The 18533-nt window shown below is 40.7% G+C and overlaps 1 protein-coding gene across 2 annotated transcripts in view; it reads left to right on the forward strand.

The window, feature by feature from the left end:
* EYA2 (EYA transcriptional coactivator and phosphatase 2) overlaps positions 1-18533 on the forward strand; it is a 310430-nt gene that overhangs the window by 288992 nt on the left and 2905 nt on the right. For both annotated transcript variants that reach the window (XM_085619407.1, XM_085619408.1), the window contains exons 12-15: positions 2596-2756; positions 5983-6097; positions 9169-9290; positions 13121-13221. In XM_085619407.1, the coding sequence (XP_085475533.1) occupies positions 2596-2756; positions 5983-6097; positions 9169-9290; positions 13121-13221 (499 nt within the window). The remainder of the gene's footprint in view (positions 1-2595; positions 2757-5982; positions 6098-9168; positions 9291-13120; positions 13222-18533) is intronic.

An 18533-nucleotide genomic window follows, 5' to 3' on the forward strand; every position in this document is an offset into this window, starting at 1 on the left:
ATTCCATCTCAAAATAACCACCCAGAGGTCGGATTTCTCACAAAAACGTTGTTAGGCCGAGCCTGGGCAGCGACTGTGCTGCTCTGCGAGCATTGCTATATAGCAGTAAGTATTTGAAGCCCCGCCCACTCTCCGCCCATATTTGTCATTGGCTTGTGTCATAGTCCTTCGTAAATGCTGGCTTCTGATTGGTTATTAGGCTTGTTAGTCTCTCCTTAGTACCACCTTTTCTCCATTTGTAGCCTCCCATGAGAACTGGTCCTTTTACTTCGTTTGTTACACAGTACATCTTCTTGAGTCTGTGAGCACTATTATCTTTAATGAATTTCTCTTACTACAGGAGGGCAGGAGGGTCTTTCGTGCACAGTTCTGACCACTTGCTTGTTTATTTAACTCGTAGCAAACGGGGAGCTCCTCTGGGGCCATGGGAGACAGAAGGGGGCAACTCAGCGATGCCTTCAAGCATTTAGAATGCAATAGGTCTCGCATTTGCGAGAGTTTAATCCCTTGGCATTGTAAATGACAATGCTTTTCATTTATGTTTTAAAAACCAAAACATAAAAAAGGCATTGTCATTTACAATGTCAGTAGCTCAAACTCGCGTAAATGCGAGACCTATTGCATGCAGATGCTTGTTCTGAGTTAGAGGCCATTTCCCCGTATCGCATCTACTCGGTTAACAAAATCTCCTGACAAGATTGACTCTGAAAATAACAAGAAAACATTTAAAATCACTTAACAAAACCATAATGTTCACAAAGCAAGCTCTGGCTGACAAAGAGAAGAGGGTCTTTATTCATTTAAAAACATATTGGATTTGTGTTCCAAGGACAATCATATTTAACTTGATGCCTTCAAAAGTGAAATAATATGCTTGGCTGCATGCAGTCATTGCATTGTAACCTTGGCTGGCCATCCCACTGCCCTCACGGTCACCTTCGAGCTGTGCCAGCATTCAGAGAGAGGTCTGTCTGAAGTACGTTTCTGCTCTATAATCCTTGGCAGATCCCTGACTCTATATCATCCCAAATTCCATCAGTGTGCCAAAAGATCTCAAAGTTTTGTATCAGCCCTGGCTCCCTCTGGTGTGAGCTTTGTCTACATGTAGTAAAATCATTATCTTCTGTACTTTGATTGAAACCACTAGGTTGGCAATTGTGCATGCCTGGTTCTTCACAGTTCTCAATCTCTGCCCTTCTCGGTTAAAAGAACTTAATGCTCTGATCCCAACTCTTCAACCTCACATAAACATTCTGTAAAACATGAAACTTTTATTGGTTTCAATATGTCCTATGCATCAAGCGAAAGGCTTTGTATTGTTGAAATCCTAGCTTCTCTTTCTATCGCTCCTTTCAACTCACAAGATAAGATTTTGTACCACATGGCGTGAATGAATCAATGTTTTGTCTTGAAGTTAATTTTCATTAGAAAGGGATTGTCTTGCCAATTTTTTTTAAAAATAGTAAATGGCGAAATGTAGCACATAATGTGTTTATGCACTCCAGATATCATATGTATTTGCATCACAGTAGAAATTGTTTTCTGGATGCAAATAATGGTATGTATGGCTAGCTATGCCTTTGTATACATAGGTATGAAAACAAAGACACCACACAGAATTTCTGAAGTACCCATTATCAAACATATAACAAAGTCCTACCATTTATGTGAAACTTTGTTTTTTTAATTCCTCAGATCTCACCGATTAAACACTGTCCATTAGGCCACTTACTGAATGCCCAATTTACAAGTTGGCAGAGAGGGAAACCTGATGCTTTTTATTAACTCAGAGAGATCCTCCCATTGTCGTGTTACAGGTTGAATTGCATGTAAAGTTTTGCTAAGTGATTTACAAAGCTTTTTGTTGTTATTCCGTTTGTACTAAATGTGACTTCTTGCTCAAGAATACCACATCTGTCATCAGTATTTCTAGTATTCATTATTGTAATTGAATTTAATGATGAATGTCTCCTCTTGAACATTGCTAATCGATGCTCATCATGTGGTCGTTCCTTCCAACCGCATTACTTAAATATACCTTGACTTGTAATCTCACCTTTCCTCAAAAAAAAAGTTCCTGAGTATCACCGCGATGCATCTTTTGCAAGAACATCCATGAATGAACAGAGTTGAAAGTGTCTGTTTCCATGGCGTTCCATAGGATCATTTTGAAAAATTGAAATGAGAATAAAAATTTATGAAATCCCAAATTGCAAATATGGGGTGTGTCACTGTGGGTCTCAGTGAGGGCAAGAGATTGTTGATGCACATATTTATAGAAGAATAAATTCATTTTTAGGAAAAAAACATTTATAACAAATTTAAGTTGGATCTTTGTGGGCCTGTCTGAAAAACCTGGGGAAAAGTGTTGGAAAGCATTCTTTCTTACTCCAAACTGTAAAAGGAAATCATTGCTTAGTGGCTAATATATATTATTCACTTGAGTGCCATCTTTTTTTTATGGTTCGCCGTTTGTTCTCAAAGGCAGTTGACTCTGACTGTTATGTCTTCATTTCCGCATAATTGTTTCCACAACCTCCCATGACCTCCGCCATGCTGGTTGCACTCAGACTTTGCCTTCTTCCTCTCCCACAGCACATATAACTTCTCAGCAGATGGCTTCCACAGTTCAGCTGCTGGTGCAAATCTCTGTCTGGGCTCTGGAGTGCACGGGGGAGTTGACTGGATGAGGAAATTAGCATTCCGCTACCGAAGAGTGAAGGAGATGTACAACACCTACAAAAACAATGTCGGAGGTGAGTAGTCACCCATGAAAGTGGCTCCTTCCATCTCCCTGAAAGTATTGTTTTCGCCCTATAAATATCCAAGAGGGAATCTGCAGACCAATGCAGGGTAAAAAAAACATGGATTCCTGGTTTGCGGTGGTGTCCGTTTAGGAAACTGAAGGCTTTCTTTCTCTCACAAGGGGATCGCAAAATGGAGATTACACAGATTTTAACCAATGTCCTTTAAGTTGATCAGTGTGACCACTGCTTAGAAAAACTATAGTCCGGGCCACTGGAATTATGCAGCAAGGGAGGACCAAATTATGAGGTAAGGTTGACTATGTTATGCGTCAAAAAAGAGCAAATTATATGGCGTAATGTGCCACATTTTGTGATAGTGTTACTTCATTATTTATTTATTTTTACTCATTTGACCACTACATGTGTAACGGTTTCACCTCATTAGAACATGTTTAACATCTAAACACATCAACAAGCAACTGAAAGGTGACCCGTTTATGTGATGGGCCTTTCACTGCGTGTCGACATGTGTTGCTGCATTTCTAGTAACGTTTTGTGGTTAAAATCTTCAGATTAAGCAGTCAGTGATTAATTATGTGGCAAATGCGGCAAAACTATACCTATGCAGAAAATGGTGCAGCTGCACAATCTTTATAATGCCAGGGGTCATGAGTATAGTGTAGAAATATGGGTGGCATAGGTCCCCAATAAAATGTGTTTCAAACGAAAGAAAATTAAAAATGCCATGGTCGTCCATTTTACAGTTCATTGTAAAAGAGTGTGCTGAAAAAACTACAGAGTTTTTAAATGTCCATGTGTATTAAACTTGCCAAATATCCAACCTTACCTGGCTATAATGAATGCAAACTGTTGCTGCATGTTGCTTCTTCGAGGTGCTGTCTTGTATTGCTCAGGTATAATTAGAAACTAATTGACTTAAAAACCATTGTGGTTGAAATGTTTGTCCATTAGATAAACTTTGACTAATAAGGCTCTCCTGATTGAACAGTAAACCTCCTCCATGTTTGCGCTCACACCATTGGCTGTCATTCTGTTCCACGTCCTTTCATTTGCTTGACTGCCCCTACTCTGATTCAATCTGCATTTATCAACTCCATGTCTTCCCAGCGTGGTTGCGCCCTTGCCACTTAGGGCCTTATTAAGTGTACTGCATTTCTTGGCCCGGTAATTCCACCCCCTGGAGTTTTCAATATCTGGGTTACTGGTAACTTTGGGGTGGTCAGAGTTATTACATGTTGAAGCATGAGGGCCCCTGGTATCCCTGTGAAATCTGTAATTCTGGTTCCAATTCCCTTGTATAGTCTTCATTCCCTCCCCCACCTCACTAGCCATCCTTTACTTTCAGACTCTTGGTGAAAGATCTGTGGAGTTACAGAGGATCTCATAATTCTATTACTACCAAACATTCCTATAATCATCAGTGGTGGCTGGTACGGAACGGGGGTGGCGGAGCGGTAAAAAAAAATATAATACTTACCTCTGCCCAGCCAGCGTCTCTCCTCCGTTGTCTCTCCTTCTGGAAGCAGGAAGCACACAGGCTCCCTTAAGCCAATCACAACGCTGCTTTCACCAGCATGACAGCAGCATCATGATTGGTCTGAGCTCCCTAGTTCGGTGCTCAGACAGGAATTGGGAGTCTGTGAATTTTCTCCACCCAGGCTGTGCAATACATCCAAGTGGAGAGCATGCAAAGTGCGCATGACTGTTTGGCAGCCCCAAGATGGCTGGCCAAACGGTCATGCGTATTTAAATGCACATATTTCCTCCTCCTACTATGACAACCCAACCCCACCCTAACCTGGCTCGAAATGAAAAATAAAATGATAACATTGTTACTACCATTTTCTTTTTCTTTTTTTGCACTGCTGAAAAGCAGTTGGGCGATTCTCCTCCGCCCTAGCAGAGGAGCAGAGGAGCAGCCACTGGTAATCACCCTTATCTGTGTTACTGCCAACCTAAAAATGAGGACCATTGTGCTCCTCAACCTATGACAATCTATCTTCATGTTTCACATCCTCTTACCCGCTTCACGGCCCTTTCTCACCAAAATTGCACATTGGCCAGCTCCTAATTCTCTCTTTTCAGGTAGCACCCATACCCCTGAGTGCCTCTTCCCTGGGATACTTGACCCAAATGGCATAATAACGCAGCTGTGTCAACAAATCCTTCACTGAGCACTGCACAGATTTAGGCCTACAATTTTATCGCTGATGCACTATAACTCACCTGACCCACACAAGCCTGAGAAAGTGTTGGCACCTCGCCTTCCACAGGACATATGTAGATCTGAAGAAAACAGTGCTTAATTTGAGGCGGTGGTTTCCGGTGCTGAGCACCTGCTATTAATTTTCAACACCACCACTTATGACAGTCTGCCACCTGTTGGCTAGTTTTAGGAGATGAAGACAAAAACAGTTGTTTATTAATTCGAATTACATTAAAAATGACTAATAACTGCCCCTAAAGCCATTCTTATAGCTTTGGAGGCCTAGAATAGTATGAATTGTCACATTTGCAAAAGTGTGATGGTTAGTACTTGTGTTGATACCATCATTGGTAGCGCTGGCAGGGGCAATGGGTAGTGCAAGCTGCAGTGTCCCCCTGACGAGGGCCCTGGCACTTACTTTTTAAATAAATTAATCACTGGGAGAAAATATGTTTCAGATTCCAACAAACATATATTTCCATTACAAGCCAGGTCTTTTTAGCTGCAGGACCATTGAATATTGCCTCCCAAACACAACATCTTTTGGGAAGCCAAGTCTATCTGAATTTTAAAACCCTTACTGATTAATGCCATTAAACTCACCCATTCAGTTACTCTCAGTGCTTAATTTGTGCAGGTACACCGTCACTTATTTCTGACAGTTCACCATAAGATGGTGCTGTCTGTCAATTTTCGAGCAGAGCTTATTTCCCCGAGTATTTTAAAATTGAATGTAAATTACAATGTTAAAACCTCGTCCAGGAAATTCTTTGCTGCTTTTGGTTACATGGAATAGTCCATTCATTGGCCCAGTTGTTGGAATGTAATTCTTATTAGGTACCAGTGGCACTGGCATTATGCAGTGCTCTCCAGGGCATTGGGTGGTGCAAGTTGCAGTGGCCACCTATGAAATACCTTGGGCCCTGGTACTTAAAAAACGAAGCACTGTAAGAACCTATACGTGCATTTCACACTATACTTATGTGGCTTTCTCACTTCACGTTACAGGTTTAATAGGTGCACCTAAAAGGGAAGCATGGCTTCAGCTTCGAGCAGAGATGGAAGCCCTGACAGACCTCTGGCTCACGCATGCACTCAAGGCACTGAATTTAATACATTCCCGGTAAGTACGAAGTACGCCTGAATAACACATTTTGAAGAATATGTGTTTAGGGATAGTAGGTTCAGACTAATGAAATCTATCTGCAATAAGAATCTGTTAGAGGTAAATTCAACGAATAACTAGAACTGGATAAATATGGTACCTATGCTTTACCAGACCATAAGATCAGAGGGCAACAAACATTTCTTGAATTTGTACTGCTAGATTCCCACCCATCATTTCCCAATTCCCTGTTCCACTCCTATATAAAAAGTGCACCCTTCTTCTCTTCTTGCCCTTATACCCTCACTAGGTGTTTCAACATGAAGCATTATCTTGTCAATCCAAATTGCCCTGCTTCTGATGAAGATCTGGGCAGCAGTTGTTATATTGTTTCTTTCCACATGACAGAAACATAAACAAAGCATCACATATTAACTCCAGTTTATAAATTGTACAGATGTTTTTCATTTTTCATTGTGCATCTGAATTCTTAGGTAATGTTCACTATACTTCTTAAATTCTAAGGGTCTTATTTACTTCAGGTTAAACCACGAAGATGGCCATGAATTAGGCTGGGTTTTCAGCAGTAATAGCCCAATCTGTCTTTGATTAGGCAAGTCTCAATACTGCAGTTTCTGATGTAAGGGAGTCTTGAGGCAAGCTCAGTCTCGGGAAACACCTTACTAAACAAGCTTTAGCCAAACCAATAGGTCAGTCATGCATTTTGATTCATGACAAAGGGCCTGATAACAGGTTTGGTGGTCTTGGAGTGGGCCTCCACACCAGTGCCCCGCTCCAAGACCGCCAAACCCATAGTCAGTCCACCCGCCAGATTACGAGTTGTAATCCTGGCGGGCGGTCCTACGGTGGCAGTCCACTGAATGTGCCTTTCTAAGGCTCATAGGAGAGCCTTAGAAAGGCAGTGGCAGAGGAGTGCCGCAGTCTGTTCCTGCATGGACAGGAATGCAGTCTTGTGCATTCCTGTTCATGCAGGAATAGGGGGTGCAAAAATACAGGGGTTACACCATGCACAGTGTTGTGCATTCCTGTTCATGCAGGAATAGGGGGTGCAAAAATACAGGGGTTACACCATGTGCCACCCTGCATGCACCCCCGTGCATAGAGGCAACAGGGGGCCCGCCATAAAAAGGGTTGCAGTGAGGAAACTTGTAATATGATTGACGGTGCTGCAGCAGCACCGCCAGCATATTACACCCTCACACCACTGCGGGATCAGGGATTCCTGGCAGTTGCGGCAGTCCTGTGGTGGTCCCGCTGCCGTATTTGTAATATGGCAGGTGGACCACTAGACTGGCGTTCCAGGGACCCCCACCACGGGTTCAGCAGTCCCATGGACCGCCAAATTCGTAATTAGGCCCAAAACATTTCAAAGTAAACCTGTTGCAATGAAAAAACAATACAAGTGTGACACAGTAGGCAAAATGATACACCAAATAGTCAATAGCATGAGGTGGAAGCAACATAGGTCCTTATTTATAAGCCCCTTGCGCCGTCAGTATGTCACTTTTTCCCATATTGAAAGTGACGCATTGGCAGCTCAAGGGGCTTGTAAATAAGCCCCATAGTCCTCTGGGTGGAGCCATAGCCCACTCTTTATATTTTACACTATTGATAGCAATAGAGAGGAGACAGCTGCATTTTGAAGGCTGACCTAATCAGACCATTGTTTTCTATCTTACAACAGTCTTGGACCTTCCTTGACCAAGCAAAGAAAAAAATAAGTTCATTTCTTCAATAAGTTGCTTTATTTGTAATGAAGTGTGAAACTAAGGGGCTTATTTACAAGCCCCTTGAGCCACTGATGCGTCACTTTATATATGGGAAAAATGACGTACCAGCAGCGCCAGGGGCTTGTAAATAGGTTCCCAAGTTTTTACGATTGTGCAAAAACTCTTGCCAAAAGTCTCCAAAAGTGATATAACAATGTTCATGGTGCAAATCAATTAAGGGAAATGGCAGACAGTCCTAAAACACATGTTGGTGGAACTCACTGGAGAATAATCAAAGTTAAGGTTGAAAAATTCCAAATAGTTCTTTTCTTAAAAACATAAATTCTAATTCAGTGATTCTGGGTCTCACACATACCCCCAATCATCAGTGGATTGCTGTCTGTTTGCCTTATCTTACCAGTCACCTTACATTGTGCTTAGGAGTTTCCAGATTGGTCAGAGCAGCAGTAATTGGCCTATAAAATAGTATGCCCAGTCCAGGTGCTTTCCTGATATATACAAGTAACATGTTGTCCATGATCCCTCTTAATAAGTTAATGTTAAACTTTAGATTTAGGAAATGTCTGTACCACAAATACTGATTTTTCAAGCATAGATTGTATTAATTTACAGTGCAAACATAAAAAATGCAATAAAGAAATAGCAGAATAAAGGTGGACCAGTGATGTTAGAGACACGGCAATACTGGAAATCTTGGGAAAGAGTTTGAAAATCGGATAACTATTATTCAGACCCAAGTCCCAAGCTTTTATTTATCATCAATAGGTCACCTTAGCACTGCATGTTGTGCTCAGTGTGACCTTTAACATAAAAGAACACGGGTCACTGGAGTTCTGGGTCATGCCCCACCTAGGCACACTCCCAGTTAGAATCAGGGCAAACTAAACAGATGACGTCAGTTGTTTTGCAGCAGGAACCTGGTATAGATTCACATGTTGTCTATACTTCCGTCTTCTAGTACCTGCTTCTAAAAAATATTCTGAAGTGTTTCTCTTTGAAAATAGTTTTTTTTCAGGCTACTGACCACGAATCCTTGTTACTGACTAGTTGTTAATTCTACAACATTAAGGTTTACAATATTTTAACTCGATGTATAGTTCCATCATATGCTGTGAAATATGTGCCTGTGTTAAGCTTAATTGTGTGGATGTAATAGCTCAAATCATGTACACAATTCTCTGTGTAGATTAGGTATATCTCAATCACTCCCATTACTTTTAAAAGCAGTTTGCCCCACTTCCTTTTATTCTCTTTTTTCTTTATTTTCATGATAGAATAAGATGGGGTGTTGGAAACACATGATTTTTTTGTATTAAACAATGTTCTTTCTTTCTTTAGACCAAACTGTGTTAATGTATTAGTCACTACCACTCAGCTTATACCAGCCCTGGCTAAAGTCTTGCTGTATGGATTAGGCACCGTCTTTCCTATCGAAAACATTTACAGCGCAACAAAGACAGGTAAGAGTTTTTCTGTCTGTTACAACCGCTAATATGAACGAATTGCTTGAGACTCAACATTTTTCCTGTTCTTTTTCTGTAAATATCAACAAAGAAAGGATGTGTTAGAAGTAAGAGACAGATAGTGTCCTTAATGCTCATTCAGCAGTGAATTCATTGTACAAGCTGGATAGTAAAAGTGTAAGATTGACTCAAACATAGTGAGCCTTTGATTTTCTGTCTATGAGCCTTTCAATAGATTAACTCTCTACAGATACAATATTGGGTTGGCTTGGAAAAATTCTGAAAGAGATTTTAAGCGAGTAGCTGTTTACTTTGATCTTAAAATTCTGCTATACATTTTGTACAGCATACTGTTTGCAGCTGTAAGTGCATAGATGTAAGTTCAACAGGGCTGAAAATTCCAGTGGTAATGCACTCCTTGTGGCAGATTGCTGCAGATGCCCCTGAATATCAACCAAGAATCAAAGCATCAAGGATGTCAGAGAGGGGAGAGCACCCATTTTCCATTTATTCCACATTTTATTGTGAAGGACTAGGCCTAATTGTCTACGTGTTAATGGCAGGCAGGAACACTAGTGCAATGGATAGTCCTTACACGCCTTAAAAGTTTTGGTAGCATATACACACTCGAGGACTGCGCCGTTAGTGATGAAATGTAGGAGTAATCTAATGAAACATCCTGGTATGGCAGGTTTTCTGTGTGCATCTGTGCCTCTGATGATGTGGTTCTATCATCGCCTCATACTTAGAGACTGATTGAGCCGAGTCGGCATGCCTTTTTTTTCATCCTCATTTTTTTTTTTTTTTTGCTGATGCTACACAGCCTCGGCAAAAAGCATTTAGCATTTTGCTGATGCTACAAACCATGGACACGAAACAGTGTCAAAACCAATAGGTTTATGAGGTGAGCCTTATTGGCTTTGCCGATGCTTATTCTTAGTTGAACACCACACAGTCATTTTATGCTATCATTAGCCTGCACAGAGAAAGTATTACAAAAGCACTCCCAGGCTGCTGAAGCATGTTTCCCATGCAATAAATGGGAACTATGCAGGCATCAGCTGCTAGTGGGATGTACTTCATCATTCCTTTCGCAACAAAGTATGTGCCAGTTGTCGCGCGCATTCACATAGTGTCCAAATTCAGACTAGCATTGCAACCATTCCCATAATGTTACAGAGTCAGCGTGGTTCCTATGTGCCTGATTCATCAGTTTGCTTCACTAATCTAAATGTCTAGTTATTTATATGGTCGTGGAGCACTTAGCCAGTTTCCTTGGCAGGTATTTGTTAATTGACAAAATAACTTGCCTAGGATGAATTTCTTTTTTATGAATAGTGGAATAATAATTGGAACTCAAGAATTCTGGAACTGCAGTTAAAACCTAATACCTAGATAACATACTTGCCCTTCAACATTGTGTTATATTGTTTTGTGTTGTACTTGAGGTGAGCAGGTCAAAATAGTAACATGCAATGCTTAATTTGAGCCCGTGGTTTCCGGTGCTCAGGACTGGAACTTAATTGCCAATATCAGCACTTATGCCAGTCTGCCACTGCTTATCTAAATTAGAGATTAACACAACAACAGTTGTTTATTATTTCATTGAACATTAAAAATGACTAGTATCTGCTGCATTAGCCATTATTGTAGCTCTGAAGTCTGGACTAGTCTGTAATGTCATACTCGTAGGGTGTGTTGTTTAGTAGTTGTGTTGATTCCGTCATTGGTAGTACGTGTAGGTGCAATGAGCAGTGCAAGCAGCAGTGGCCTCATGACAAGGGCCCCAGCACGTATTTTTTTTACAAATTAAGCACTGGACATGGACAGCAGAGTCAATCCATGGGTCGTCTCTCGCTTTAAGAGCCCGTGCACGGGCCGAGCCCTGAAAATAGTTGGCATGTAAATCATGTAACAATGATCACAGAATATTACAAGTGTCTTAAAAATTAAGGAAAGCGTGTTTCTTTAATTATGCAAAAGCGATTCACCTTAGTACATCTGATTATTGGTGAAATATTTATTTTAAGTGAGGGTGTTTAATAATGAATGGGAAAACATTTCTCTCCCCACCTTGATGACAATACTATTACTGAACTAAGACCCACGTCAGGGTTCACATGCACCCTATAGGTGGCCAGGATTTATATTATAGATGGGGCAACATTAAAGACTATTAAATCAAGCACAAGACAAGTTTTTTGTACAGAGCACATCCTGAACTCACCTATTTGAATGTCCTCCCGTATGTGATAAAGAGCTAAAAGAAGGCGCAGTAAAATAAACTATTTGCGTTGGGCCAAGCAATTAAGCTATAGGTGATCCCTGATAATGCAGCTTCACACTGTGCAACACCCCCAAGAGATGGTCTTTCTTTCTAACTTCAAAGGTTAAAGTTTTGTCCTTAATTTTTGGAGGTTGAGAACAAAACATGCGTAACAGGCAGAATCCTGTTGGGCAGTTTTACACAGAGGGAACACTGTCCAAGGACACTAGAGCGATTCACAACAGACATAGACCACGCTACACTTTATTTTTCATCATGGGTAGATTTGTTGGGATTCACAGGATGCTGAGACAAGGCAGGGATTCAACCTGGTTCCACAAGATACATGGTTGGCAGCTGTAGCTGCAATACTACATTATGTCCCTAAAAGCTAGTCTCTTTGGGGTCGAGGTCCCAAGAGGACCTCGAGCTGAGCCAGAGCCAGGCATCGGGTTTGAGCCTGGCTCGAACTTTAAGTGGCTCACCCATCTCTGTGTTGTAATGGTGAATTTATATTGAGCTTCATACCCCGGACGATGCCGCGCTGTGCCCTGAAGACTTGCAAATCGAACTTCAGATGGCGGTGTCAACTTCTTTTCAAACCACTCAGAATTCATATATTGTCCCATGCCTCAGATCATCACTCACAAGTTACTCATTCAACGTTGCATCTACTCATACAAGGCAGATAAGACTTACTACAAAAGGGCAATTAGTATATACCATGGCAATCCGAAAGCCGCACTACACACTTTCTACAACAACTCTATTGAAAAAGCTAACAATAATGCAAAGGAATTATTTAGTATTGTCTCGAATTTTACAGACCACAAACCTCCACTCTCCCTCTGGTGACTAGCACTACTCTCTGTGAGCATTTGAGTAATTTTTTTAAGACAAAATACAAAAAAATGCAAGACACTCTATTATCAAAACACACAAGTTTGCCTCAGACCATTACCTGCCCCCCTTCCTGAGGCACTACCAAAATAAACAAATATAAACGTACCCAATCCAGGACTAGATGTCACATTCCTTACAGGGCAGATATCCTAGCGCCGGGACACTCGTAGTAGCTGCGCACTTTATAAATCTCACAATTCATTCCTTCATACGAGCAAGTCATTTATTTAGTGATTTTCCTTGGTAGGACTCAATCAATGTAAGATTTACCTCACTTGCCTAAGTCGGGGGGGGTTTCAGATCTGATCCCACCGATTTTGTCACTACTATGAAATAGGTTGTCCTGCTTATGTGTACTATGTAGACCCCTGTGGATGTTAAATAAAAAAATATTATTGTCAAGAACCTTATGAGGAAATACAGAAATTCACGTCTCATATATACTACTTGTATAACCCAACATAAATTATATTGTATTATTACAACATGCAGTCTGTCTGTGTGCGAGGGTTTGCGTGTGCACACTCGTGCCTCTGTGCATTTGTGTGTTCACTCATATTTACATCTCGAGATTTGCAACAGATGGTAATTTTTGGGGAACTGTTTCTGAATGAGCATTAGACAAATACTAACACTTCACGTCTTTTCTACGATTCAGGAAAAGAGAACTGTTTCGAAAGAATAATGCAGCGGTTTGGAAGAAAAGCAGTTTATGTCGTGATAGGTGATGGTGTTGAGGAGGAGCAAGGAGCGAAAAAGGTATGACGCTTTCTGGTACTTAAGTTCAGTTTCAATGCACGTCAATTTCTCCTTTATTAGAATAATGAATGAGACCTAACTTAGAGCTGGTTTAAATTATGTTAACTGTATTTCCACATTTTTGCCAAATCACCAGCATCTTGAACAATTTCCTAGGGTAAATCTTTTCTCATTACGGAGAGTTTCACTCACCACTTATTAATCCCACCAGGACTCTCACTATTTGTTCTATAAAATAATCCCTTAATATGAAAGTTATTAAATGAAAGGAAATGGGCTGTTATGATTTCAGCTAAGATATTTTTTAAAGTTTGTGTTTCTAATCTCCCACTTCCCAAATGTTTCTGGGGCAACATTTCTGCTGCAGTGAATATTCCCAGGGGGGCTCCTCTATATGGGCGGAGGAGCGTTGCCCCACAGCTTTCTCACAGCACAAGAAGCAAAAACATAAAATGGTATTATAAATACCATTTTATGTTTCTGCTTCTCGCACTGCGTTAAAGCAGAAGGGTTTGGTTGGGGGCGGGATCTGCTGGAGAGCAGGGGAGGAGTGCCTTGCCCAATGCTGCGGCCCCTGACTGTTTAGTCATGCGCACTCTCCCTTTTCTCCATGTAGGCTGACTGCCACCCCAACAGGGTCTTGGATTCTGTCGGAAGTGGCGGTCTTTTCCCCGACATCTGCAGTCCAACTGCATGCATTAAAATGCATGTCTGTCAGGCGGACCGTCACCGGCGATCCGCCTGATATCAAAATGAGGCCCTTCGCTGCATCAATTGCCTGCAGAATTATAGTACCACAGGCAAATTTGAATTTTGAACCTGCAGCCATTTTCTGACCTTTTTACAGCAGTTTCATATCATCACTAACTAGGTGGCATCAAATTTCTGAGATGGTCAGTGATGCTGGCTTGGACATCATCACAGTTTTGTGGCTGAATCACCATTCAAGTCGCTTGCAAATTTCACTTTGACTCAGTGTTTTTCTGTGCGCCTATTTAATATCTGTTTTTAAAGACTGCAAAGCACTTAGTTTTGCAGCTCTGGGCGGGGACAAGTCTGCTGTATTACATTGTTATTCCCCATTCCGACCAGAGCTCGTTCTGGAAATGGAATACAGCACCAAGGAAAATATCCACTCTCCTCAGAATCGTTTTTATTGTGTCCCATATTACTGCCCGATAGTGTCGTGCCCTCTTTATCCCTATCTCTGGAGAAAAATAAGAGGTGCACAGATGTACACACAACTCGAGGTTAGGACGTAGAGTAGAGCCTCTTCGTGTTGCCCGTCACAAACACAAATCCAGCAGGCCCGGATTGCTCTGCCGAATTAACCTATTTTACAAATCTCCATTTTACAGGAGGCTTCACATCAGGTTCCTGGTTAACTCACTGCATTTGATCTTCCCACCAGAGGATGCTAAAGTCAGCATGTGGGCCCTGTAGGAACCTGTGCACAGGGTTCCTAGAGAAGTGACGGAAGACGAATGTCTTCGACAGCCTCGCGCTGCGCACTTCAAAGTCAGCGAATCGACGTAAACAGCGTCATCAGAGAGCTCACGCTGGCGCGAGCGTCGAGACCGCGCCAGGGTTCAGCGCTCTTGGCAGACAGGTTCAAGAGGCCTGTGACCGGTGTCTCCACGCTCAGGGCCGTCGCCCATTAGCAGGAGCACTCTTCCCCAGGCCTGTCACGGATGTGATGGATGAAAATCATTAGGAAAGACTTCAAAACACCTGAGCTGTATAAAATATGGCGCAGGGAGACATTCCCGGTTTTGCCTGTGGCACTCGGATTTAGTGAGACGTTTTAATTCACCTGTCAACCGGTGATAAATTTACACATAGCCTCAGACCACTTAGCTGTGCACAGCCATGTGTTTGTTCGAAATACGAAAGTAAAACTCATTTCAGTCAGGAAACCTACCTCGAGGACCAAACAGATCAAAGCAGTTCACTAATGGCCACTTGTCCTCTCTGTGTGGCTAGTGAAAGTTCTGAAATTGCATTTTAGGCTACCCATGCTTGAATCCTGGGAAAAGCCAACATTTTCAAGCATGGAAACGAATATACAGAGACAGAGTGCTAATTGAGATCAGGGTTACTAGCAGAGAGAGCATCATATCAGTTTGTTATGAGCTAAAAATCATGAACATAGTATACAAGCTAGGCTTATGAAATACAGCACATCTAAAGCTTCCATGATTCAAATTCTGATTACCAGTTACAAATGTTTTTTATACACTTCAGGTGCAGGCGTACTCGTTTTCGGGCCTGGACTCAAACGCTACAGAGAACGTCCCACTTGATTCCAGGCTCATCATGGAACTGGCTAGTGGCATCTACTGCTGTCTCTTAGTTTCTGTTGCAGTTTTTTTAAATCAATATATTTTCTCTTGTTTTGTCCTCTGGACCCATATTACCCAGTGTCCAAACGTCTTTGTGCCTCTAACTGGATGCAGCACAATTAATTTGTACACTAGCAAATTTGAATTTCAGCAGGGCCACGCTCTCTTGCAGCAGAAACACTATACAGCCAGTCGAAAGGGTATCCTTCAACTCTTCTCTCTATGCTGTTTATCAGGGCAATCAAGCATTGATGATGCCTTTGGTGGTGAGAAAGTGTAGGATTGCCCCATATGCAGGCCTTTCTCCATTCAAGAAAACTATTGTTGGACTTAAAAGTTTTACAACTGGGGTAGACACTTGTACCTCCTACCTCTCTGTCGTACCAACAAATATTTTATTTTTCTAACACGTTTCGTGTTTTCTCTTATAGGAACCACTAGGCGTACTATCTGTTTCTTACATGAAGAAGTGCCAAACATCAATGGAAACATAGGCCGCTATTTTCAAAATTATTTAAACATTACTTTTGCCAATAATACTTTATAGAGGCCCATGGTATGCATATAGACAGTGATGTAACCTTCAGTACTTAATACACAGTTGTAGCTAGTATCAAAAAGAAAGCAAAGCCTACCAGGCTCACCACAAATGCTAGCAGAGGGTAGTGGCCTCAAAATTGCCAAAGATCAATATCTTGGATGTGAAAAAATTCAAATTTCCCTTTTCATACTTTACATATATATACTCCTACATTACTCTTCATAAGTATTGACTTGTAGAATTGGAAATATCTGTGAGTCAATATTTCAACTGTCAATAAAAAAATATGGTTACAATTGGAACCGACAAGGCATCGTCGTCTAGACTCAGTCCTACTGGAATTATCTTCTCAGCACACGTCTATGTCCCATAATGCACCTGCACTGCTACCTGCATATCTGCTTGTGGATTAGCACAACTGCAACCCTCAATCAAGTCCTGCCTATTATGAACGTATGTCACAATATCCACTCCCAAATATCGACTTACAACTATATCCCAAACAAAATATTGACTCCCGAAATATCATCAAGGTAGGGAACAATTTATTACTATCTCCTCCATAAGACATTTCAGGCATCCATTTGAATAACTTGGTAATTTGATCACAATATTGTGGCATAACACCCCCATAACTAATGATTTTTCAAAACCTACGTCCGTATGTGTTGTGAAGCATGTACAGCATTACATGAAAAAATAGGAATTTAACGAAACAAAAGAAGACATTTTGTTATGATGATTGCAGATTTTCTCTGGAAAGTAGCAAAATGTGCACAGATTCATGTATTGGTTGTCATGGAACAAATCCAGAATTCATTATCAGGGCACACTAAGACTTTTTGCCTTTTGCTAGGGTCTGGCTCTAGACTCAATGACATATAAAATCCAGGAAACGTTTCAGAAAGACCAACAAATGTGCATTTAATTTCCACTGAAAGGTGTTTTATGTAAATTCGCCCATACATATTAATTCTGGGTAGTCTAAAAACCAACATAGTTTTACTTTTGGTGGGTCATGGAATCGAGCCCAACCTTCTGCAAGTAATAGGTCACATTTCCCCCAAAAACTAATTTAGCTTGTCTAGGACTAGACCAAGGATGTATATCATTGCATGTTAGATAGGGCAAATATCCCTTACATGGCATACCTTAAGTATGCCCACTAGTGCTGTATACTTCAGAGTGGCACTACTCCCGTATGCATGTAGTTGAAACACAATAAAAATTTTAGTATGAATTTAAAGTGGTTATATCAGTTGATTACGAAGAATTACAGATTTAATTAATATTGGAGTCTTTGTATATGAGTAATGTTCCCAATCACAGCACATGGGTGTGGGTATTGGTGGATCCTAATGTTGTTTGACACAGGCTGACTACGGAGCCAAGTGTTTTTAAGTCTGGCATTAGCCAAGACATTTTGCGGGCTATTCACAAAGGTAAATTTACACGTGAGTAGACCGACGTAAAAATGTACTCTTACACGTTGCAATAAATGTACTCCTTTGGGCTGTTCACAATTTACAAGTGTACATTTACTACAAAGTGTAGACTTGCATGTCTCCACCAGGGGGTGAGGACAAATATTTGTGTGTGTGTGAAGTAACTACTAGTAACTTTTCATATGTAGGCAGCGACCTCCCATGCTAACGTATGGGGAAAAGTAAAGTTAAAAAAATCAGTTAAGATGCTTTTATGTGAAATATTAATTTAAATTCATTTTATATGTGTATTTAAATGTAGAACAAAAATTTTAAATATTGCTACAGCGCTATTAACTTAACTTTGAAGTAAATATTTAGTTAAGATAAATATTTTAAATTAAACTAAAAATATTTTATCAACGATTTATTAAATAATCAAATTCCAAACAAAATATATTAATTTGTTATGTATTAAAAAAGATGTGTAGATGGATTTTTTTTTAAATTACTTTTGTATAATTTTACATTAAAGAGATGTTATTAAACAATTGTATGAAAAAATTAAAACTATACGGACACAAATTAAATGTATATATATTTTTAAAAGTTTGAAGTAAATTAATTTATTTTAACATTATTTCCCATGGGTGGGATTTTTAAGTTCCTGCTTCCATTATTTCTATGGGAGGAGGTTTCAATACCATTGGTTGGCCTGTGGTTAGCCATGTGTGGTGCTGAGTCCTGAGCTGGAGTATATTTACAGCTGTGAAGGTTCCTTTTTGGCTGTAGTAGCTATAGAAACACGGTTTATGAACTAGAATGGGTCTACTGTGTGCGCATTTACCTCCCTAAATCCCTCCCCAAATCCCTCACTATCCCTCCCTAGGCGCTTTCTTACTCCTTCCTAAATCCCTTCCATTTAGTAGTAGGTATTCTCCATTTTCCACCCTTTCTCCCTGTTCTCCGTACATTTACTATTCAAATGAAGGCATACGTGTGCAG

The sequence above is a fragment of the Triturus cristatus genome, chromosome 7 (assembly GCF_964204655.1).
Source record: "Triturus cristatus chromosome 7, aTriCri1.1, whole genome shotgun sequence".
Lineage (NCBI taxonomy): Eukaryota > Metazoa > Chordata > Amphibia > Caudata > Salamandridae > Triturus > Triturus cristatus.